The sequence below is a fragment of the Idiotropiscis lumnitzeri genome, chromosome 10 (genome assembly GCF_059441095.1).
Source record: "Idiotropiscis lumnitzeri isolate Australia: NSW breed Sydney's pygmy pipehorse chromosome 10, RoL_Ilum_1.0, whole genome shotgun sequence".
NCBI lineage: Eukaryota > Metazoa > Chordata > Actinopteri > Syngnathiformes > Syngnathidae > Idiotropiscis > Idiotropiscis lumnitzeri.
Genome location: NC_142400.1, coordinates 7,326,209 through 7,349,199, shown reverse-complemented (window position 1 = coordinate 7,349,199; position 22,991 = coordinate 7,326,209). Strand labels below are relative to the sequence as shown.

The following is a 22,991-nucleotide window of genomic DNA, read 5'->3' as shown; positions in this document are numbered from 1 at the left end:
CTTTGAATATATTTGTAATCCTTAATTTAAATAAAGTGATTCTTGTATGGCGACACAGTGGATGACTGGTTATCATGTCCACCTCCTTCGGCTCAGATTGATGGTTAGGTATGGGCAATACTTTTGTAATGAATCACTGTTATTTTATCATGATTAATTTTTCAATATTACGCGCAGTGTTATTGTACATCTTAATCTTCTTCATGTTGTCTTACAATAATATTAGACTTGCTTTTTAGGAATACAATCTCTGCCTCATTATTTTATGAACACTTAGGCCTACTACACTGCTGTATTTTCATTTACGACATTCTTATTCCCCTTTTGCCAGAGTTTATTCATAACCCACTCTTCGTATCTGTACTTTTACTGCATTGATACTTATGCACATTTCAAAGTCTGTACTTATTAAATTTTACTTAAACACAGACCAATCACTATTTTTACAGGTCTTGTTTTCCAATCCTCACACAAGTACCTGTACATGTACTTTTTTCACTCTAGTATCTGTACTTCGACTTTGTACTTAATTACGGAATGTGAGTACTGTTCACACACACGTGAGTGTGTTTTGCGCGTCCCCAAGTGCCAACGTATGTTGTTCGGTGCTTGTAGGTATGCATCCGCGATGCGTGTTGGGTGTGCGTGCCCGCTCCCGCCCCTCCTGGCGCTCCGTGCGCGGGGAGCCTGACGCTGTGAGATCAGCCTGCCTCCCGGCAGCAGACTTCGGGGACACCGAAGCCGGACTTCCACTTCCACCTCCACCTCCACGCGTGAGACGAGTACGCGACACAATGTGGGGGATGACGAGGAGGGCGGAGGGCGCGGAAGGATTTCCCTCGACCGGAACCGGAGTGAGGAGGACTATGTGCCGTGGAGTTGGGACGCTTGTCAAACTTGTGGCGTGCGTCGCGTTTGCGCTCCCCGACGCTGTGCGCGCGCAAACGGGTATGTTTTGATTGCGCAATTCTTTTCACCATTTTGTCTTCTTCTAAGATTTGGGATTATTTTCGACCATCTCGTAATGTTTACAAATAAAACAGGAGGATGCTTCCGGGTGACAGAAAAATGATAGACAGCCTGCAATGAAAACAAAAAAATTTGTGTTGTAGCCACTTGTAGTATATAGGATACTTGTGCCCCAAACAAACACATAAATATATAAATAAATAAATTAATTAATTAATAAAACAAATAGTGCTCCTGCTGATGATTCAACACCTCTTAAGTGGAAGTTAAAACAGTACAGGAACTGTACCATGAAATTGTTAGTCTAATAACGTAATTTCATTCAGTCATTTTAAATTAACTGCGACAGTATCAATATAAAGGGGTGTGATTAAAAAAAAGTTTTTTTGTTGTTGTTTTTCTTCCTGACTTTAAATAGCAGGAACCAGCAAAGGTTGTCTGAAGACAACTACGCTTGGTTGTTGAATTTGTTCATTTTTTGATTGATTATTTTGCTTGTTTTCTTGAAAACATTCAGATGTGAATTTTCCATTTAAGAAAGCTATGTATTTTTGTCACCGCAATGTCATGCTCAAACTAAATTGAGTTGTAATATCAGCATTCATCACTAGACGCTTTGTTGTGCATACACCTGCTCTTATACTGCCCTATACTAAGATGTGAGTAAGCCTAATCTTTTTTTTTTTTTTTTGTGGATTCGGAATGATATGCCGGACAAACATAAAGTACGAAATTAGTAATAAATCCACAAAACGAGTGGGTCCTCCTTCATGAACCACCAGTAAAACTGATGAAAAAGTTATGGCCCCCTGCTGCATTTTAAATTGCTCATCACTGTCCTACTGCATATTGACTTCACGGTGAAGGATAAAGTGCATCCATTGCTGGAAAACAATCCAAAGCCGTGTCAGGTGTGAGGACAGGAGCGGAATGAGGAGTAATGCGGCCAGGTGCCGAGGCTGTCAGTGACATGCCGTGCTTGTGGTGCATCTCCATTAGGTCCGTTCCTCTTGTCAGTCAGGCTATCATCTTTCTTTGGGGTCAATCCTCAGGCGACCATTCGGGCCGGGTCTTTCATGTTCAGATCAGATACTTTTTCTGACGTGCGTTGTCTCTACCATACCTTCTTTCACTATTGGAATACACAGAATAGAAGTGCAGTAGCACTTGTCTTATGAGGAATTTAACAAAAACCTAATGAGAGAATAATAATAATAATATTTTTTTATTCAATTTATGTTGTGATTTTGTCTCTATTTTTTGAGAATGTTTAGATTCGTTTATATTATTTGGGGGGATGTCAGTTGTCCGTAGTGTCGGGAAGTTTGGAGGTAGTTTTGCATGTTTTTTATTTTGTTCATAAATTTGCTATACTTTTTAATCTATTTTTGGTTGTATTTGATCCCCTTATTTTTTGTTTTAGTTGTTTTTTTTTTATGGGGATTACTTATCATTTTGTGAAAATTTCTGTTGGATTTCTTGTAATCATTTTAATCCGTTCATGTTGGTATTTTATTTGTATCTTAAGATATTTTTCATGGGAATTATTTTGTCCATATTGTGGGGATTTTTTAAATAGATTTATGGGATTTCTTGAAGTAATGTCATTTGGATTTTGTGTCCATTTTATGAGATTTTTTTTGCAGGGATTTTTTGTGGCATCTTGTCTAATTTGGAATGTTTTTGATGGATTTCGTAATTTTTTTTCCTGACAAATTTTATTGGAATTTTGTTTCCATTTTATGTGAATCAATGTTTGTTTCATTAGCTAGGGCTACAAAGGTGATGATTTTCACGATGAATTGTTATCCCTTTTAGATAGCTGAAGTCGACTGATTGAAAAGTTGTTCAATATTTTGATCGCCTCTATTGATTGTCTCCATTTTCCAGCGCTTCCTCCCGAGTGCGCTCCAGGCGGCCACGGGATCCTACAGAACCCGTACCGTAGCACCACCTTCAGCTCCAGCTGGCTGCTACAGTCATCGCTGCGGGACTTTGTCTGCGACCATTCCCTGGCGCCAGGGTGGTACCAGTTCCAGATCTTCGACAAGCCAGCCAGCATGCCCACCCGGTGTGTGGAGGTATAAATTTTCATCCGTCTAACTGTTCAGCAGCGAAAACGACTTTTATTGCCCCCTGCAAACAAATCTCTCATGTAAACATCTCAGCTCCCGTCAGTATAACTTGGTTCAGCCCTCTTCAACCCTAAATAGCAGCGATGGCTTCTTGAAACTACTCATGACAGACGTGTCTATCAAATTTAATGTCGCTATCAGTAAAACAAGATTTAGAAAATGAAAAGTTTTTGGAGTTGAGTGTATTTGATGACTGCTTGTGTTAGGTGAACCACTGTGGGACCCAGGCTCCAGTGTGGCTGTCTCTGGGAGACGGCGAGTCGCTGCCAGGTCCTCTGGAGCTTCGGCATTTGACCGCCTGCGCCGCCTGGCAGTTGTTCCCGAGCAGCCGTAAGGAATGCTGCCTGTTCCGCATCCCCGTGTCCGTACGAAACTGCGGAGAATTCTACGTTTACCTGCTGCAGCCCACTCAGGGATGCATGGGCTACTGTGCGCAAGGTACTGCATGTCTGTAAATACTTTTTTCGCCCAAAAGCTCATGATAGTTGTAGGAAAAAGTAAAAACTTAACAATTTTAGATAGAACTTTAAAAAAGTTTATGAAAAAAAAAACTGACCAATAAATGTTTATGATTATAAAAAGTAAATAATAAGAAAAAATATCACTAAATAATTATCTAAAAAATAGATTAATTATATATTTTGGGTCAAATAATAGTTAAATAATTGATAAAGTTGAAAAATGTTAGAATATTACATATGTTACACAACGTTATGAAAAGTACTTTTACTAGTCAACTAGTTAAATAATTTTCTCACTTGTCTTCTAACAGAAATGGCAGACACGTCACCTTTGACCTTGCTTACATGCGACCATGGTCAGGTCAACATGGATGGAACATGTGCACCGAGTGAGAACCTTTTGCTTTCTTTTTTTTCCATGCTTGTGTCGGAAATCACTCCCTATCCACTGTAGAGAACGATATGCAGCAAATTTGTCATTTTCCCGATTCAATGAACAACTTTGGGGCCAGGATACCAGTATGTTGTTGCCATGGAGACAAGTTCTACTACATGTGCTGATCCAACCAAAAAACATCATGGGAATTTGCTGCAATCATAATCATTCACTTCTTCCCTAATCCCCAAACACAATACAGGGATTTATATTTCATCAACTTTTTGCTCAAGAATGTACTACACTGCATAAAAATTCCCACAGTGATTTGGGAATGAGTGTTAGATTCCCAACACAACCCATGTTTGCCACTTGCACCTGTCTTCTGCTGTTAGTTCCTGTTATCTGGGGATGCCAAAACATCGTGGAGGCCATGAATGTTCCCTTAATGAGGCCTGCATGAGGCATGTGTCACCACGTCTGTCGGGGGTCTTGGCGTTTCCATCGCGACGGCTTGCTTCCATGCTGGGATTCAAAGTTGTAGGAAGCAGATAATTTTTAAAGTCATATTGTTAAATGTTAAAACTAATATAAAAAGAAGATTGAACCTCTGTTCATCGCAGGGGACACAGTATGTTCCATACCCACTCACGAAAATCTGCGATATTGAAACGCTGGTTGGATATTTGGTTCTTTGCTTGGATGTAATCAATTTATTTGATTAATTGGTTAGTTAGTAAATGGGATAGTTAGTTGTTTGGTTATTTAGTTGACTGGTTGGTTGATTAATTATCTGTCTGTCTGTTTGTCTGACTTGACTTGACTTGACTTGACTTGTCTGTCTGTCGCTCTCTCTCTGCTAGCTAGCTAGCTAGCTAGCTAGTAAATTAAATTAGCATGCTGGTCAGATAGATTATATAGACAGATTAAATCTCTCTGACTAGCTAGCTAGTCAGATAAATTAGCTAGCTACTCAGATAGATACCTAGCTAGCCAGTTAATTAGTTAGTTGGTTAATTAATTGGTTGTTAGTTGCTTGTTTGTTTGTTGTTTTTTCGTTGACTAATTTGTTAGACGCTTAGTTGCAATGGTGAATAATAGTTGGTTAGTATTTTGTTTGGTTGGACAGTTTGTTTGCTGATACTTTGGTTGGATTGTTTGAGAGTTAACTGGATGGTTGAGTAGATATAGGATTGGTTAGTTGGGTGGATATTTTGTTGAATGGGTGCTTGGTTAAGTAGTCAAGTGGTTGTTTGAAACTTGGTTAGTTGTTATTTGGATGTTAATTGGACAGGCATTTAGTTGGTTGGTTGTTACTTCCCTGTTTTGTTGTTGGTTACTTTGATTAGCTAATTGGTTAGATGTTTCTTTTGATGGTTAGTTATTATTCCCATAGAGAACAATGCGCTGACATTTGGATCCATTTGGTCGTTCTTTTTTCTTAATTGACATCAGTCAAGCAGCCTGCCCCTCCGTCTGAGCTCGTGATCACTTCTGAGTGGACGGCAAGTGGCATGCACCTGAAGTGCAGCTTCTCCAGCAGCGCCAACAACTCCAGCAGCTCACTGGGCCACGTAGTAGCCTGGTCCCGAGCCTCACCGCAGGGCAAGCGGGAGGAGCTCAAGCAGGAGACTACCATCCAGACGTGGGCCCTCATCGAGCTGGACGGCTTCAACCTCCGTCTGGGAGACAAGGTTAGATCTCACTCAATCAAAAGAAGCATAAAAGAAGTCAATCATTTTCATTGAGTACCTTTTTGAATGGTTGTCTTCCTCTCAGATTTACTGCTCCGTCTACAGCTTCTTTTTGGATTCTCCAGATGTACACAGTGCTTCAGTGGAAAGTCAGGAGTTCTTTGCTGGGATTCGGGTACGTTCTAGTCTTTTTATTTAGTCAACATTACTTTTGGGTTTTAACGCTTTTTTAGGGGTGGCAGAAGTCGGGTATTTAGCAACTTTTATCGATGTTCAGGACCCTCTGTTGTACGCGAGTCATTTTTTTTTAAATAAAATAAATGTGTTTCTGTGTATTAAATTATTTTAAAATTTATGTAATGTTTTAATTAGCTTTTTTCATCTTGACCTACTATATATATAATTCTGTTTTGTACAATTAATACATTTTATCTTGCATTATTTGTCAAAATAACAAATTATTAATAATTATGTATGAAACGAGAAAATTTATGCAAAAATAAAATTTCATGTTTTCATATTTTACTATCATATTTTAGAAATTGTACATAATATAGAATTATATAAACTTCAGTGTAAATATATTTATAGTTTTATTATTTTATAATGCATTTTCACTTGAGTAAATAGACATTTTGACGTAGTATGAATGTTATTTGCTATAGTTCTATCATTTTATTTTGTAAATCTAAATGAACATGAGCTGGCAATATTTTCTGCGTTGAGTGCAGCTGAGACCCGAGGTGAGCGTCCTGTCCGAGGACGGGAAGCTGTACGAGCTGATCGTCGAAAGCACCGTTCCCATCCCGTGTCTGGAAGAGTCGTCGTCGTCCTCCTCCTCCTCTTCACAGTCAGAACATTGCATTCTCACCTTGACGCTCAGCACAAACAGCCAAGGTGAAAACACAAACACTTAGGAGACTACATCCATTTGCTGTATATTCCAAGTAGTCCAGTCGAGGCTTCATCTCTGTGAAGTTGCAGAGTATCAAATGCTCAAGCAAATACAAGGTGTGAAATGAAAATGTGTGTGAGTTACAGACAAAGCCTTGCTGGGCTCCGACGTGTCCCTGTCCTCGTGCTCAGTGGACTTGTCCAGGGGTCCGTGCCAAGATGGCGTGTGTGGCCGGGCCGTGGTCCACTACACCGCCATCACCGACATTGTCAGAGATGGTGATCGGACCACTAACATCTCTGTCCGGCCCCTCGTCTCCAGCAACTTTGTGTGGACCGGTTACGCGCCAGAGCCTGTTCAGGTAAAGCAAATATACATAAGTTTTAGTGTGTTTTTAATATGTTTAAAGACGACCTAAAGTAAATTCAGAGATGTTTCGAAACACAATTTCGACCTCAATGCTAAAAATATCAGCAAAAACTGTGCGTTATAGCATTAAAAGTTTTTTTTCTCATTCACTTTTTCTGATTTTATTTATAGTTTTTGGTGTGGCGAAATCAGTGTCCAGTGATGCATGAGTCCCTTTGATGTATACCCCACTATAAAATGGGGGCTCATTGTATTACGTACGTAGATGTTACTGCATTAGGTTATTTATACGCTTGTGGTTAGTGTTGAAAAGAAGTCAAAGAAACTTATGGCAAGCTTTTGTGAGCCATATCAAATGACACGGAGGGTCCGATCTGTCCCCAGGGCTTTGAGTTTACCACGTGTGATATATTTGATAGCGTTGTAATGTATTGACGGATTCTTTCTGTTGCAGCTCAAAGTGCAAGACGTGCCTTCAGCGTACTGTTACTCCTTCACTGACCCTCACGTCGTCACATTTGATGGCAGGTACTTCACTCTTTTTTTTTTTTTAATCCACAACATTCTCTATGCTAGGAAACATACTTAAAAAAAAAAAAATTTTCCCCATTGGAAATAATCGCTCAGGTCAAGTGACTCAATCTTTCCCAATCTCGAAGTGCTAATAATAAAATATGACTCGTTGTTTTAATGAACATTTTTAAGCCCTGTGTTTCCAAGTGTTTAAGTGTAATAAGAACTTAAGCTAAACCAAAGCCCATTTGAGGGAAAATAATCTGTTTGCCGAGAGATATCGTCTCATAGTAGCATTTTATTTACATATTTCTGGATCAATTAAAGACCATGTAAAGTGACTTCAGACATTTGTTTATAAATACTTTATACATGTTTGAAGATGATGGCTGAAAATGTGAAAAGACTGAGAACTACAGAGTACTCAATTGTGGAGACCGTAGCTTTAAACAATTTTTCAGCATTTCATTTTTCCTTATTTATAAAATGTTTGTGGGTGGGGGGTCTCAATCAGGACTCGACATACTTGAGTCACCCCTCTCCCATTATCTAAAAACCTGAGCGCCATCGTTCATATCATCAGTTATCCGCCACAATTGTGGTTTGCAGTTAGCAAGCTAGCTCATACATTGGAGTGGCTATTTTAGAGCGCCTCGTTGTTGGTCTTTGAGTGCAATCATGTCATGGTGGGAAAGGCAGAAGTGCCAGGATGGGGGGGAAAAAAAAGGATAGTTGACAGGCAGTGTAAAGACATGTCCTTTGCGCTGTTGTGGCCGCTTGAGACTGCCTCAAGTAAAATATTATGGAATGGTGAATTTTTTATTTAAAAAAAAAAAAAACATAAAAATTATTTTACAGTAATTTTAAGGAGCCTGGCAGCGTGCAAATGATAATTTGTGATGCATCAGAGCTTCACTGTACACCTTGTCTGGCGTTCAAGTGTGAAATGGCGTTGTCTTCCTGCCACAGGCGCTACGACAACTACCAGGTGGGCACCTTCATGCTGTACAAGAGCACCCGCTGGCCCTTTGAGGTGCACGTGCGACAGTGGGAGTGCGGGGGAGGTGGGGCGGCACCAACATCGTGTGCGTGCGGTGTGGCGGCCCGGGATGGCGACGACGTGGTCACCTTGGACATGTGTGACGGGGACGTGGGCCAAACCAAACCTCGCCTCTCGGTGAAGCAGCGAGACTTGAACAAGAACAGGGTGCGCGTCCACGAGGCCTACCAGGGGCGCAAAGTCACTGTAAGTGTCGGCACACTTTACTCTCACTCAGATTTTTTTGGGCTACTTTCTTAGCATTTAAAGAAATAGTCCCATTGCTAGTTAAGACAGTTAATTGTTCCTCCACAAATAGTTGGATAGGGTCGGAGTTACTTGGACATGATTGGACAAAAAGTGGCTTGACGAAAATAAGCTTGACACCCTGAATATAAAATGATGCAGTGGGCCCGATCTGGCACGCGGGCTTTGAGTTTGACACCTGTGCTTTTCACCCTTCCCACAGTTGACGTTCTCATCCGGAGCTTTGATACGCGCCGACGTAGCCGATTGGGGTCTGAGTCTGACGCTGAGGGCCCCTGGTTCAGACAGGGACTACACTGAGGGTCTCTGCGGCACCTATGATGGACGACCCGACAATGACTTCCGGTCCTCGGTGGGAACCACGATGAAGGATTTGCAAGCTTTTATTTTTCATTGGAGGTCAGTGTGCTATGGAAGCCCTTCGGTTTGATATGCATTTCCATTGTCAAGGCTCCAGACTATGTGTCCTCTAAGTCAAACAGAGCTGTCCAATAGTGTTCGATTCATTGCCCAAGTTTATACGTTTGTGGCTGTTGCCATCTGAACCTTACCGTTGTGAATTGAACTGAATTGCAATGCTTAGTGGAAAAACGTCTTCCATCTTTTTCCCTCCTGCTAGACTCCATCCAGGAAGCAGCCTGTTCGACACCGTACCCCCACCATCACCGTTGTCTCTAAGCATCCTCGGTTCACACAAATTTTGTGACTGTCAATTATTGACCCTAAGTGGAACCCCGGATGACGCCTGTTCTCACCATGGCAACTTGCGCCTCCCCGCCGTCATCCCATTCCTGGACGTCACGGCCGAGTACATCGGCTCAGTAGGGTTGCACGCTGGAGAGGAAGAACCAACGCAACCTTCCGGGGGTTCCCCATCTAAGTGGCACCGCAGGCACACCCATCAATATATACCCGCTGACCCACGGCAAAGCCTCAGCCAGTCTGACCTGGAGAGCTTCGCCTATTTCTTCCCCGAAGACCACGAACCCAACACTCGCGGAGACCTCGCGCTGACGTGGCCGACGCCCTCCGGGTTGACTGAGAATGATGCACGGGCCGAGTGTCGGGGAGCCGTCGCCAACTCCAGCCTGGCCTTGGGCTGCTTTGGGCTCCTCGGTGCCGACGTGGTGGGCGGCGCGGTGGAAATGTGTGTCGGCGATCTGCGTCTGAAGGACGAACGATCCTGGCTGGATGACGTTCTGCCGCTGCTGGAGAACGAGTGCGAGAGGCGGTTGGTGGAGGAAGGACTGGGCGGGCCGTCCCACCGGGATCACCGGGACCACCGTGACGCCGTGTCCTTGCTCAAATGTCCCAATCTGTGCAATGGAAACGGGCAGTGCTCGGAGTGGGGATGCGTCTGCTTTCCTGGCTTTGGAGCCTACGACTGCAGCATCTTGTCTGGTGAGGCAATGCATATCCGAATGGTGACCTGTCTAGATACTGATTGGATTTATCAGACTTTTTAAAAAAAAAAAATTTTAAACTCTGCATTTTTGGCTTGTGGCTACAACTAAAACGTAACCACAATTTGACATTTCACAGAGCACACTCCGGAGATCACGGCTCTGGAGTCGGGAGGTCTGTGCAACATCCGTGATGGCGACTGCTCCACCGTTCACGTCTCAGGTGTTGGCTTCAAGGACGGCCACCAGCTCAAGTGCGAGTTCGTCCAAGAAAAGGTACTTTCCATTTCTCATCTTCCTGTTCTTGTTCTTTGTGTGTCAAGATCAATGCCCTCTAATGTCTGCTTGTCTTACCATAAGTTGGTGGAAGGTGAGTGGCTTGTGGCGGAGCCTCATTTGGTCGCTGCTACTTTCGTGGATGTGACTGCCGTGGAGTGCCGCCTCCCCCTGGAAGTTGCTCAAGGCGCTGCTGGCGTGGGTACGAATGGTGTGGTGACAAAGAGGCTGTTCCTAGCCCGCTGGCAGGTCAAAGTAAGAAGTAGACGACTATTGTTGTTATTGTTGTTGATGGGGTGGTTATTTTTGTTTTGGGGAAATATTCAAGAGGTAGCATCACATCCGCATAATAATAATAATAATAATCCACATAATAATACAAAATTAATTATAACAAATAAAGTACAACAAATTCAAATTACATCAAGTGAAGTCAAATAGGTGACATAAAGTAGAATAAGGTCAAAAGTTGTATTGTATTGTAAGCTAAATTTAAAATAAAAAAATTACAGTATAGTAGTATAAAGAAAAATACAATAAAACGTAGTGTAAATTATAATCAAATCAAGTAATATTTAATAAAATATGATTAAATACAATACAGGTAAATGCAATAAAATACAATACTTTTTCATAAATTGCAATGAATCCAGAATTCATAATAAAGCACAATCAAATGCAGTTAAGTAAAAAATATCAGTAAAGTATTACATTAATAAAAACACAATACAAAAGAAATGACATTTAACAAATAAAATACATTTAAAAATGAAACAAATTTTCCTAAAGTCGGTGTTTAAACAGTTAAAAATTATCTCTGAAGAGGAAGCATCACATATTGCTATAAAATAAAAAGAATATTGCACACTAAATAAGATGTAGTGTTGAGTCTTCTCATACGGCTCCAACTTTTCAGGATCCTTGTTTTTGACTTTCCTGGTAGCAGGATCTCTGAATATTTTCCAAATGATTACATGCTTGTCTGCGTTTGTTTACATCAGGTCTCCAATGACGGTTACAGCTTCAGTAACGCTAAAGTCGTGACCATGTATGACGGAGCGTGTCACGTGTGTGGCCTCCAAGCCGACCCTCTCTGCACAATCAGGGTAAGAACTTTGAGCTCCTCTTTCCACCTACCGAGCATGTGACCTCACTCGACCTCCCCCAAGGAGAAGACGTGCAGCATCGACGGCGTCTGTCATGATGAAGGCCATTTGCATCCCTTCAATCCTTGTCTGGCCTGTCGACCGAACGCCTCACAGCACGCTTGGACTGCCCGCCGCGGTACGCCATCATACAGACAAGCACAAACAATTGAAGGTTGATGTCATTTTGACTTTACTGCTCCTTCGTCGCTCGACAGAGAACAAGCCCCCCTCATTGGCATCATTGCCCTCCCTCCTGTGGCCCTTCCAGGGGGAGGAATTCATCTACCAGCTGCAGGCTCGGGACCCCGAGGGCTCACCGGTGGTCTTCGCTCTCCGCTCGGGTCCCGAAGGCGCGTCTTTGTCGCCGTCTGGCCTGATCCGGTGGAAGGCGGCGCCCCAACACACGCGCACGCACGGCTTTGAATTTACTGTGACAGACGACTGCCACTCTGAGATCTCTGCCTCCCTGCGTGTATGGACGCCCATTTTTACTCCTCACAACTACTTAAAAAAAAAATAAAAAATCCCAAAAATACTACTTAGTATGAAATATACAATTAACACACAAAAATATTATGGGTTGTTTTCCTTACCCACTTGCTGGGTAGCTATGGATTTTGTTGGGTTACTTTTACTCAAAATTGGGTTAATTTCTTTTGACCCATCAGAATGGATTGAAGATCAGATTCTGATAGGGGAAAGTTGCTTCTGTTTATAAAATGCTGGTAATAAAATTAATATTATATTTAACTACAGCTATACTGATAACCAGATTGGCCATTTAATGGTAATTTTAACTCATCTGTACAGTTAGGCTTCACCCCTTCTTGGATCAAAATCTGAACCCAACGTGCTAGATTAAATCCTCAAGCCAATGCCAGCAGTTTGATGAGTATATTATGAAGCAATTGATTAAATCATTATATCTCCAGTAATTCTAAATAATACAAATGGTTTATTATCTCATAATTAGAATATAATTTCCATTTTTCCATTTGAATTTTTATACCCATTTTAAAAATGAAATATTTTGATATCTGGCCTGGCAGGTGTTGCTGCGTTCGTGCGAATGTATGAACGGCGGCTCCTGCGTGAGCGTCAATGCATCCACCGGCAGCGGCGAGTACACATGTGCCTGTCCGGGCGGTTTTAAAGGTCAGCGGTGCGAGGTGGATGTCGACGACTGCAAACCCAACCCCTGCAGGCTGGGACGTTGCATAGATGGACCCGACTCCTTCTCGTGCATCTGCCCGCCCGGAATGACAGGTGACCTCACACGGGCCTGTCGAGACACAAAATAGCCCAGCGAACGTGGATGTGCAAATCTCCGCAATAAACAAGGGATTGCAGATAAGTCCAGGGTGTACTCTGTCTCAAGTTAGCTGATGTAGGCTTCAGTACTTCTCCTGAAAATGGATGGATATTTTATTGTATTTTTCAATATTTAATAGATGTCCGTCCCCTTTAAAGGGCTATACATTGCGTGTGTCTGCTGTTTTATATTTTGACGTTGGCGTGTGTGGTGTGCGCTCAGGTGGAACGTGTCGAGAGGACGTGGACGAGTGCGTCTCTCGTCCGTGCTTCCCCGGGGTGGACTGCGCCAATACGCTGGGTTCCTTCTCCTGCGGACTCTGCCCACGCGGATACGCCGGCAATGGCAATGCGTGCACTCGTGAGTCCTCTTGGGTTTTCATTATTATTTGTTTTGATTTAAACAATATATATATTAACTAATTTATTTGCGTTATTGTAATCACTCATTTATTAGTATTTTTATAGCTGATGCTTTTCTTCATAATTACGTAGTAGATCTTTATTACCTTTTAATACTGTCATTTGTAAAATCACTATTAGCAGTTGTGTTTTGATTAATTATTTATCTATGTAGCATTATTTTTATTTTTATCCTTTAAAGTCAGTCTGGCTGCCAACAGTATGTGGTAAAATATTTTTATTTACTTAAAAAAAATCTGAACATTTTATAACGATTGTGATTATTGTAATTGGCATTTTTTTAATTTGATATATTTATTTTAAATTAATTCATCTTATTTTCTGAAATTCTTTGAGCCTTCAAAGCGACCGTGACACCGGCGAGAGTGGCACATTTCCCCGCAAGGCAATCGCCCTGCTCCCAAAGGCCGTGCCACCCTGGCGTCCAGTGCTTCCAGAGCCCCCATGTGGCGGCGGGCTTTGTCTGCGGACCTTGCCCGCTTGGCCTCCATGGAAACGGGACCATTTGCACGCCATCAAGTGAGGATTCAATTTGATTTGTTCTGATTGGATTATATTTGATTTTATTTGTACTACAGTATTTAATTCAACATGATTTAGTATGTCCTTGCTCTTCAAGTCATCTTTTCTAACTTGCAGTGTTTTGCAGGTTATGCGAGTGTCGTGGCTGAACAAATTCCCAGCAGCAGGGAGATGATTCGCACCACCTTCCCCTCATCTTCATCATCCCCCACCTCACCCAGGTTGCCCCTCGACAGAAGCAGGAGACCTGGCACAACCCTTGCCAATCCGCGGAGGGCTTCTTCGTCTTCTTCGGAGAGAAACCCTGGACGTTGCCCGAACGGATACGCGGGTGATGGAGTCACGTGCAAAGGTAGGATTACCAAAAAGCAAGGGGCCGACATTTTTTTTTTTTTTGAGGCCTATATACATAAAAAGTTAATAGTGCTTGAGGGGGCCACAATTTTTCTTCAGTGCTCCTGGGGTTTAAAAAAAATAATTTACCATTATTTTATTTTTAATGAATCCGCCAGCTGACCGCCAGTTGGCCATCCTTGCACTAGAGAGAGCCCACGTACCACACTTTGAGAATTACTACTCTAGTGCATCGGTGCCCAAGTATAGACCTTGAGAGACCCTATCCAGCGTGCTTTTGACGTCTCCCTCCTCCAACACACTAGATTCAAATGATTAGGATCGTTATGAGGCAACTGCAATGCTTGCTGATGAGCTGCTAATTTGAATCATATGTGTTGGAGGAGGTACATATCTAAAACAGGCTGGATAGGAGCTCTTGAGGACTGGACTGTACTTGGGCGTCTCTGCTCTAATGGATAGGGATTGATTGGAAATGTTGCACCGCTTCCTGTGAGTGAAGCCACCATTTTGCTGTTATCCAGCTATGTGCAGGTTTCAGTGCGGGAAGAATATGGAGTGCACGCAGCCCAACACTTGCACCTGCCAGGACGGATACACCGGATACAACTGTCACATGGGTAAGCGATAATAGCCATTTTCGATTCTTCTCTTGTCTAATTTGTGGTTGCCAATCTTAAAACGGCCACTAGAGGGCGACCGATACTGAGTACCAATAACATGAAATGAAGCGGGGTATTACCCCGATTACCGATTCCTGGTATCACTTTAAAACTCGTAATTGTAAACTCCATTGTTCAATGATATCTTTTATTATTTGATTGTGCGATGCTAAGGATTTCTTTGGTATTTTAGAATCATGCATGGCCTGAATACTTGTTGAACTATTAATTGAAGAGCGCTTTTCTATGTTTTGTACACGCCACCCAAGCTGTGTGTCGGCCGGACTGTAAAAATCAGGGCAAATGCGTGCGTCCTAACGTGTGTGAATGCCCCTTGGGCTACAGCGGGCCCACCTGTGAGGAAGGTAACACTCGACATTACAACATGTGTCTTGACATTTTTCTCATGGATTCTTATGGTTCTTACGTTTTTTTTTTGTTTTTTGTTTTTTTAATTTTTGGGCATCTGAATAGCGAGTTGCGAACCACCGTGCCAACATGGCGGCACGTGCCTGGCCCGGAACCTTTGCACTTGCTCCTATGGCTACGTGGGACCAAGATGTCAAATCCGTGAGATGATATTCTTTTGTTCATTCATTTCTTGTCCTGCAAAATTACAGTTTTATTATTTTAAAATTACTGTTAAGTTTTATTCCCCTAATATAGTGGATTTTTCCCTTCTGAAAAACTTGACTTTTGTAAAAGAAGTGCAACTTATCCATATTGTTGTGCTTTTTTGAGGGTGTGGGATAACTAAAATTTTATCTTAGTAGTATTCTGTCTTTTTTGTTTTGAAATCATCATTTTACCAGCATAAATTTATCACGTTATTCTACAAATTTTCCAACTTTGATCCCTTTTAAAACTTGACTCCTTTCATGGTAAAATATTTTCATCTATTTTCATCTTTTTTTTCGGGCAAAATTGCAACTTCAAAATTATGTCCTGCCTTTCTGGTGGTAAAATTCCCTGTTTTATCTTCTTATTTCATTTTTATAGTACTGCAGGTTTTTCCTCTAAAAATGATTTTTCCCGCATAAATTTTCCCACAAAATTTACAACGTCCACTTGTAATATGAAATATTATCTATATTATTCCCCGAAAGAATGTCGTTTTCATTGTTCATTAACCGCTGAAAATGGTGCATGCGTGTGTCAGTGGTGTGTAACAGGCACTGTGAAAATGGCGGCGAGTGTGTTTCTCCCGATGTGTGCAAATGTAAACCAGGCTGGAACGGACCAACTTGCAACTCGGGTAAGACACAACACAACACATAGAAATGATTATATGAATCATAATATTTGTATGCAATAGTGATGTCACTGTGTGTGCGTGTGCGTAGCTGAGTGCAGTCCAGTATGTCTAAACGGAGGAACGTGCATCAAACCAAATGTGTGCACTTGTCCTGCTGGATTCTACGGCTCGCAATGTCAAATTGGTGAGAAGTGAAGAAAATTACTTTTTTTTTTTATAGTTTTGACTTTTCATCTTAGAAAATCACACCTTTATTCTGTCAATATTTTTTTTCCCTCAAAATTCCAACTTTATCCGATAATGTTATGACTATTTTTTTTTCATTATTTGTTAATGAATGTTATATAATAATTCTTTTTTTAATTACAGTAATACATCATGATGAAATAATCATCTATTTGATATAATTATGTAATAATTATTATTTCCCTGATGTTATGTTTTTGTGGTGAAATTACAGCTTTACCCCCAATTAAACTTTCCCACTATTGTGGATTTTTCTATGTGGTTAAGTGATTGTTTTTTCATTAAAAAAAAAAAAAAAATTTATATATTAATTTATTTGATTTCAATGAACAACGTGCCTGTGCATGTTTGTGTGTTAGCTGTGTGCAGCCCACCTTGCAAGAATGGAGGTCAGTGCATGCGGAACAACGTGTGTTCATGTCCTGAAGGCTACACGGGCAAACGATGTCAACAGAGTGAGTCTCACACACATGCATACACATTTTATACCCAAACTCTAACATGTTAATAAGTTTTATGTGTGCGTGTTGCAGGTGTGTGCGAGCCCACATGTATGAACAAAGGCAAATGTGTGGGGCCCAACACGTGCTCGTGTACGTCCGGCTGGAGGGGAAACAGATGTAGCATCCGTGCGTACGCTAACATACAACTTCTTATATGTTGCACATTTTTGTGTTGTACTTCGACGACTTTAAAGGGACAATTCATTGACTTTAACATTGGCACTTATATAACAGGTATACATGTCAAATGGCATCAGTACTAAACTCCGCCCCCCTAAAAGACTAGTGATTTAAGGGCTTTTTTGTGATGAGAATTACAACAAAATGGCACGCCCCCTTTTGCCGCTTGGCTAAGTTTTTCTGGTCTCGGCTGTCTACGTCACAGCAAGGATGCAAGATTTGTAATATTGCTTAGGTTGTTAGTGCTGTTGTTTAAAACACATTCCCATTACTGCTTTTGTCCACTTCAACCTGTGAAAGGATACAAATGTCCCCCACAATATTTTAGATCTATTGACATCAAACTTGCATTTTCTACTGCTACTAATAATAGCAAATGTCATATTTTGCCATCTCAGCCGTGTGTCTTCAGAAGTGTAAAAACGGCGGTGAGTGCGTGGGGCCCAACACATGCCACTGTACCGCCGGCTGGGAGGGTCTGCAGTGTCAGACACGTGAGTCACACACAATACCTGGCAAATATTTTGGTTTCATAATGATTACTGCTGTGCTCTTCTATGCTGCACGTATAGCGGTGTGCAGACAGCGCTGCCTGAACGGAGGGCGCTGCGTGCTGCCGGACTACTGCCACTGCCGGAGGGGCTACAAGGGCCTCACGTGCGCCATTCAGGTCGGTGATAGACAGTGGAAAGGTGACAGGTGGGCGGCATCCACCTCATCTTAATGTACTTTGGTGTGTTTTGCAGGTGTCGCAAGCGTGATGCAAAATGAAGTGAAAGGAGATTGAGTGTGTGAATATTTGTGTGTAGAAATTTGTCCAAATGGCTCTGCCTAGAGGGGACTTGATGCATTGCTTTTGTCTTTTTGTTCCCCTTACTGTCCTCTACCTCAGTGATCCCCAACCATCGGGCTGTGGCGCGGCCACGGCGGGCAGCACAGATGAAAAAAAAAAAAAATGGCATTACTTCCAGTTTATTTATTATTCGAGACTAAAATGTTTTTTATTTTGAAAAATGAATGGCTTTTCTCCGTTACATCAGACTCTTTACGCACATCAAGATGCTAATTGTCTCGGTCGCATGACGCTAATATTACACCCACAAGCTAGCAAAATGAGAAAAAAAACAGACCAGCATTAACTAATAAACAAAAAAGTAAACCAATAAAATAAAATTTAAAAATCCAAAATAAATCCATTGCAGTAAAAGTAATTATTAGCAAATGCTATTGTTTATATGCTTTTTTGTTCATTATCGCGCCTGACAGTAACTGTGATTCTTATTAAGTATTATCTCTTACAAGCAAAAAATGTGACTAAATAAACAACCCCTCTGCTCCCCTTTTGTATGAATGATTTTTTTTTTTTTACACAACGTGCAGTTTAGACAGTTCATACATTTAATGACATAAAATACAATTCATAAACACAAACACAAAGCAAGCAGTGTTTGTACAATAAAAATGAGAATAAATGAGAAGTAAGAAAAGTGGACTTTCAGGCCCTAGTGGCGTCTCTTCCTCTCCTCACAGCGAGGGCCCAAGAAGGGGGGACGGCAGCGACATTTGTTGGGGGAGATGCATTTTCCTCCATTCAGGCATGGTAGAGTGCACTCGGCTGCAACACACATCAACAAAAATAAAGATTGTATTCACTTTTAGTTAAGTTAGAAATCCGGTTCTCATTTTTGCAGATAGGAAAACACTAACTGGTAAATTTGTAAGCCTTACCGAGAATTGATTAGCTCGCAAAAAATTTTACAATCCCAAATCAACATATTAACGCCAATGTTCCGATGCTCAAACAACAGCAGCATTGGGATTAGCAAGAGTGGTTGCGAAAGTTTTGACAGGCAGTCACATAACACACACTTGGAGGAAGTTTATTGTTACTGGAAAAGCAATATATCCCATGGTGGATTGTGCCATAATGTGTACTGGATAGAATCAGTGTGTTGTCGAACTCACCAATGTGGCAGGCGCCCCCCAGCCAACCATCAGGACAGCTGCAGATTCCAGGGGCCATACAGAGGCCCCCATTTCTGCAGCCTTGGGGGCATATGGCTAGAGGGGAACACGGCAGAGGAGCATTATTAGCAGCAGAAATATTTGTACAGTGAAACCTGTTTATCGAACGGGATACCGTTCTAGTTACTCTTGGGATAGATGAAAATCTGTGATGGAAAAAAGACCTCATTAAAACAGTAACCCCTCTCATATTCTAAATATTAAAAGACATTTTAGTATTATTTCGTGCTTGTGGTCACAATCGTTCGCACAGTTCTCTAAATAAGAGACCAAGTGTGCTTGCTTCAAGTTATTTAACACTGCTAGTTGAAGTTTACATACAAGTGTCACATTGACACTGTAAAAAACAACTTAAAAAATCTGCCCACAGCTGGGATGTGAACGATGAACAGCGATATAAAGGGTTTCATTGTATTTTAATACATTACTCCTCCTTATCTATGGAGCAACATTGAGATCAGTTCACTGAACGCTGGCCTGTGAATGCAGCTGAGGAGGAAGCCCTCTCCAACACCTCTCTCACCATCTTACTCCCTGCTGAACACCATTTGCAGCCTGGGAGCAAAGGTGCAAATGGAATTGGAGCTGGGCCCACTTAAAAAATGAAAAACACAAACCCTCTTGGCATTTGGAGCCCGTCCAGCTGGAAGGACAGATGCACTTGGCCACTCCGTTGACAGCGTTGCATTCGCCTCCGTTCCAGCAGCCATCGTCGCATGTCACTGCACTCATAAAAAACACAAAACAATACTTGCACAATCGGATTTTGCGCTTATGTGACCTTTAATGTGTTAAAATGTTACCTTTGTGACAATATTTCCCTCCAAAGCCTGCAGGACATCTGCATTTTCCAGGACGAAGACACACACCTCCGTTCTTACATTTAGGATAGCAGTTGGCTACATGCGCACAATCGATAACAAATTATTATTATTATTATTATTATTTGTTTACCTAAAAAAGGAAATACAATAATTCGGATGGAGAAACAAATTTATCTTTGTTTTTCCATCCATGTTAGTATAGGGGCTCAGTACAATAACACATTTTAGTGAAAAGTGAAAAAAAAGATTGAAATGACAAAAATATATTAATAAATATATTGAACACGTACATACATATATGAGGCAACTTCAAATTCCATTTGAAATTTTTAAACATTCAATATTTTATTTTTTTTAAATTAAAAAGCTAAAAAAAAACACCCGAGCAAAATTATTACAAAGGCTGTTCAAACCGGATCTATTTTTTAAAAAAAAATTTTTTCTTTCTTTTCAAAAGACATGCACACACAAATACGCATATGAACACGCGTTTTGAAAAACAAAAGAGAACAAACAAAACTTAATTTGAATTGTGTGAGTGCGAGTGTGGATGGGGGTACGGTGAATTTTGGTTGTATTTTATGGCCTTTTAAATAAAGTTTCATAAAAACTTCATTGTATCTTGGAATGTAGCTTTATTTAAACAATTTAGCAACCACGAAATAATCCTACAAGTGACAAAAAAATACTGTAGTTTTAAACCTTATGAAAATAAGCTTTGCATCAACAATAATGGCTGGAATTTGATTTTATTAAAAAAAAAATCATCATCATCATCACAATTAGGCATGCAGGTGTCAACAGACGTAGGTGGCGGAGGTATTTCCTCACCATACTGGCAGTTGTCGCCCTCGTAGCCACGAGCGCACAGGCAAGTGTCGTTGCGGATGCACACTCCGGCGTGTTGGCACGGCGGCTCGCAGGTCGCCTTCGGGTCAAAAACGAAGCCAAGCGCCACCCCGCGAGGAGCGTCCGAGCGCGCCCAGCATCGGCTGCAACACAGCCCGCACAACCACACCGCCATCAGCAGAGCCGCCGTGGCCGGTCCCGGCCCCCTGAAAAAGCTCATGACTGACTCCGAGGTAGGAAAGGAAGTCAGCAAATGGTGGAATAGGACCATAGGAGATCCCCGCCGCCCCGGCAGAACGCCCGGAGACAAGCGGGAGGTCAGTACGTGGGAGGCGGGCGTGGCCGGCTGGCGGGGAGGGTCCTCGGTGGTGGTGGTGGGGAAGCGACTTTGACCTCAAACTTTGAAACATTTTCATAACATTTCAACTTTGAAGCACTTTTGCCATGAATTTGATTTAATCAAATTAATGCAAATGAACTGACTGGTACATTAATTAGCCTGCCTGGCTAATTAAATTATTTATTCGACTTTTGCACTTGCATTTTATGTCATCACCGTCAGCATTTGATGTTAATATTGCTAGGACTCATTTCATATTAACATTTTATCTACTTTGAAAGATGTACCCAATAAACATAAGATGCTTTCAAAATAATAATAGCTTCGACATCTAACTAACGTTAGCATTAGCATTTCGTGACTTCAACGTCATTAACAAACATTCTAGTCGCAAGTGGCAGCCATCTTTGTGGATTTTTCCCCCAAAAGAATAATTAAAAAAAACTTGGGGGAGGTACATCTAATTCAACTTTTATTCAACTTTTCAGTCAGTCAGTAAACGTTTTTTTTTTCAGTCTGACATGGTGTTGTGAAGAATGTCACAAGTAGAAAAACAGTTTATGCAGACAAGCGCACATGTGGAAAAGTCATTAGCAAATGCACAGGGAGAGGAAACGTTGAGCCTATATGACTTGCCAGTGGAGGTCATAAGCAGTGGCAACAAGTCACTGGGGGAATATTAGGTCAGTCTATGCATTTTTTTTAACTGAAAAAAGGATAGAAGGAATGTCATTTGGCCATTTGTTCATGTGACAATGGTTTGCAACCCAAAAATGGGTCACTTCGATGTGCTGTTTCCATGTAAAGCTTATTGTGTACTTTGAATAACGCTGTGATCAAATGAAAATTCTAAGATATGTATCGCTACAGTAATTTGGAACATTAATAAGAAAACCAAAATATCATATCTGACCACAAAGGCCAAATCTTTTTACCCTGCCATATTGTGGTTCATTATTCGCACCCCCGCTTTATTGATGATTTTTAAGTGACATTTTTTTTAATAGCGTACAGGTAAGTCTGAATTTAGCGTTGTGTGCGTTCCGTGTAGTTAATGTGCTTTGTATGTGTTGCTGCTCCGCGCTTGTTCTCGTTGCAGTTGTTTGAAAGCTTAGAATGACCACATCTATGCTAATTTTAGTTAGCCCATTGATGGCATTTCCCATTATTTGTTGGCATTAAAACTTTTGCATGATGAAATCATACGGTTTGTAGATTGCCAATGTTCAATTGTATTTTGTTATAGGTGTCAGTTCTACAGTAAACCAATAACTGTGCGTCACAAAAAACAGCATTAAGCAAGCACACTTTGCCTAGAATTGGAGGAGATTGAAGCGAGGAATGATTGTCTTAGTAAATCGAAATGTGTTTAATAGGCATAGCAAGAGGAAACTATACTTTTTCTTTCTTTATTCAATTTTTTTGGGGGAAATATGGTCTCCATAGCGCAGATTTGCACCAATCCGGGTCTGGAATGTTCATTATTTACAGTTGCTTTTTAAGGAAAGTGACATTTCGACCTATATACAGTTAGTTTTTCTGCATCTGTGTATTTCCATGCTGCAGAGAGCGGTCTGTCGAACAGGAAGCAAGCCGGCCTGCATTTTTGACGAGCCTAACAGATGCGAACATACCGCGATGCTCTGGAGACGACTGGCCCGGTTTCTAGGTCGAGGAAGTTGTCGGAATAACTTGGATGTAGTGGCATGTAAATACCGCTGGGAGTTTAAATACATCTAATAAATAATGTTATGTGGTAGGATTTATGTGTGCTGGGTTTCCGTTCATGTTGCTGTGTAGTGTTTAGTTGACTTGAGTGTCCATTTTGTTTTATGCATATTGTTCTTTTGCGGGGTTTAGTAGTTTAGAGCGGTGTCTTCTAACTTTAACTTGGACAAGGAATATTGTTTACAACCAAAAACTCAAATGTCCAAAAAAAATAGCACACTAAT

General features: G+C 41.3%; 2 protein-coding genes and 1 long non-coding RNA gene across 3 annotated transcripts; 2 read left to right on the top strand and 1 right to left on the bottom strand.

Annotated features, from left to right (window-relative positions):
• The first annotated feature begins 621 nt into the window (after positions 1–621).
• On the top strand, positions 622–18,334 carry vwde (von Willebrand factor D and EGF domains). The gene is made up of 31 exons (XM_088306675.1): positions 622–948; positions 2,860–3,050; positions 3,311–3,542; positions 3,877–3,954; positions 5,397–5,635; positions 5,721–5,810; positions 6,367–6,532; positions 6,677–6,891; positions 7,354–7,427; positions 8,382–8,658; positions 8,921–9,117; positions 9,338–10,119; positions 10,261–10,397; positions 10,482–10,652; positions 11,399–11,503; positions 11,567–11,681; positions 11,761–12,017; positions 12,595–12,811; positions 13,080–13,217; positions 13,616–13,798; positions 13,929–14,153; positions 14,680–14,775; positions 15,087–15,182; positions 15,292–15,387; positions 15,977–16,072; positions 16,161–16,256; positions 16,678–16,773; positions 16,852–16,947; positions 17,400–17,495; positions 17,574–17,671; positions 17,748–18,334. Exons 1-31 carry the CDS (start codon positions 795–797, stop codon positions 17,760–17,762), a joined length of 5,124 nt encoding a protein of 1,707 aa, XP_088162801.1. The 5' UTR covers positions 622–794; the 3' UTR covers positions 17,763–18,334.
• seraf (Schwann cell-specific EGF-like repeat autocrine factor) lies at positions 17,969–21,084 on the bottom strand. The gene is made up of 5 exons (XM_088306678.1): positions 20,682–21,084; positions 19,830–19,925; positions 19,644–19,748; positions 18,967–19,062; positions 17,969–18,616 (listed from the first exon to the last, which is right to left on the bottom strand). Exons 1-5 carry the CDS (start codon positions 20,968–20,970, stop codon positions 18,504–18,506), a joined length of 699 nt encoding a protein of 232 aa, XP_088162804.1. The 5' UTR covers positions 20,971–21,084; the 3' UTR covers positions 17,969–18,503.
• On the top strand, positions 20,552–22,801 carry LOC148328882 (uncharacterized). Its single transcript, XR_015845591.1, has 2 exons — positions 20,552–21,016; positions 22,606–22,801. It is a non-coding gene; the product is annotated as an uncharacterized LOC148328882 (long non-coding RNA).
• The last annotated feature ends 190 nt before the right edge of the window (positions 22,802–22,991 follow it).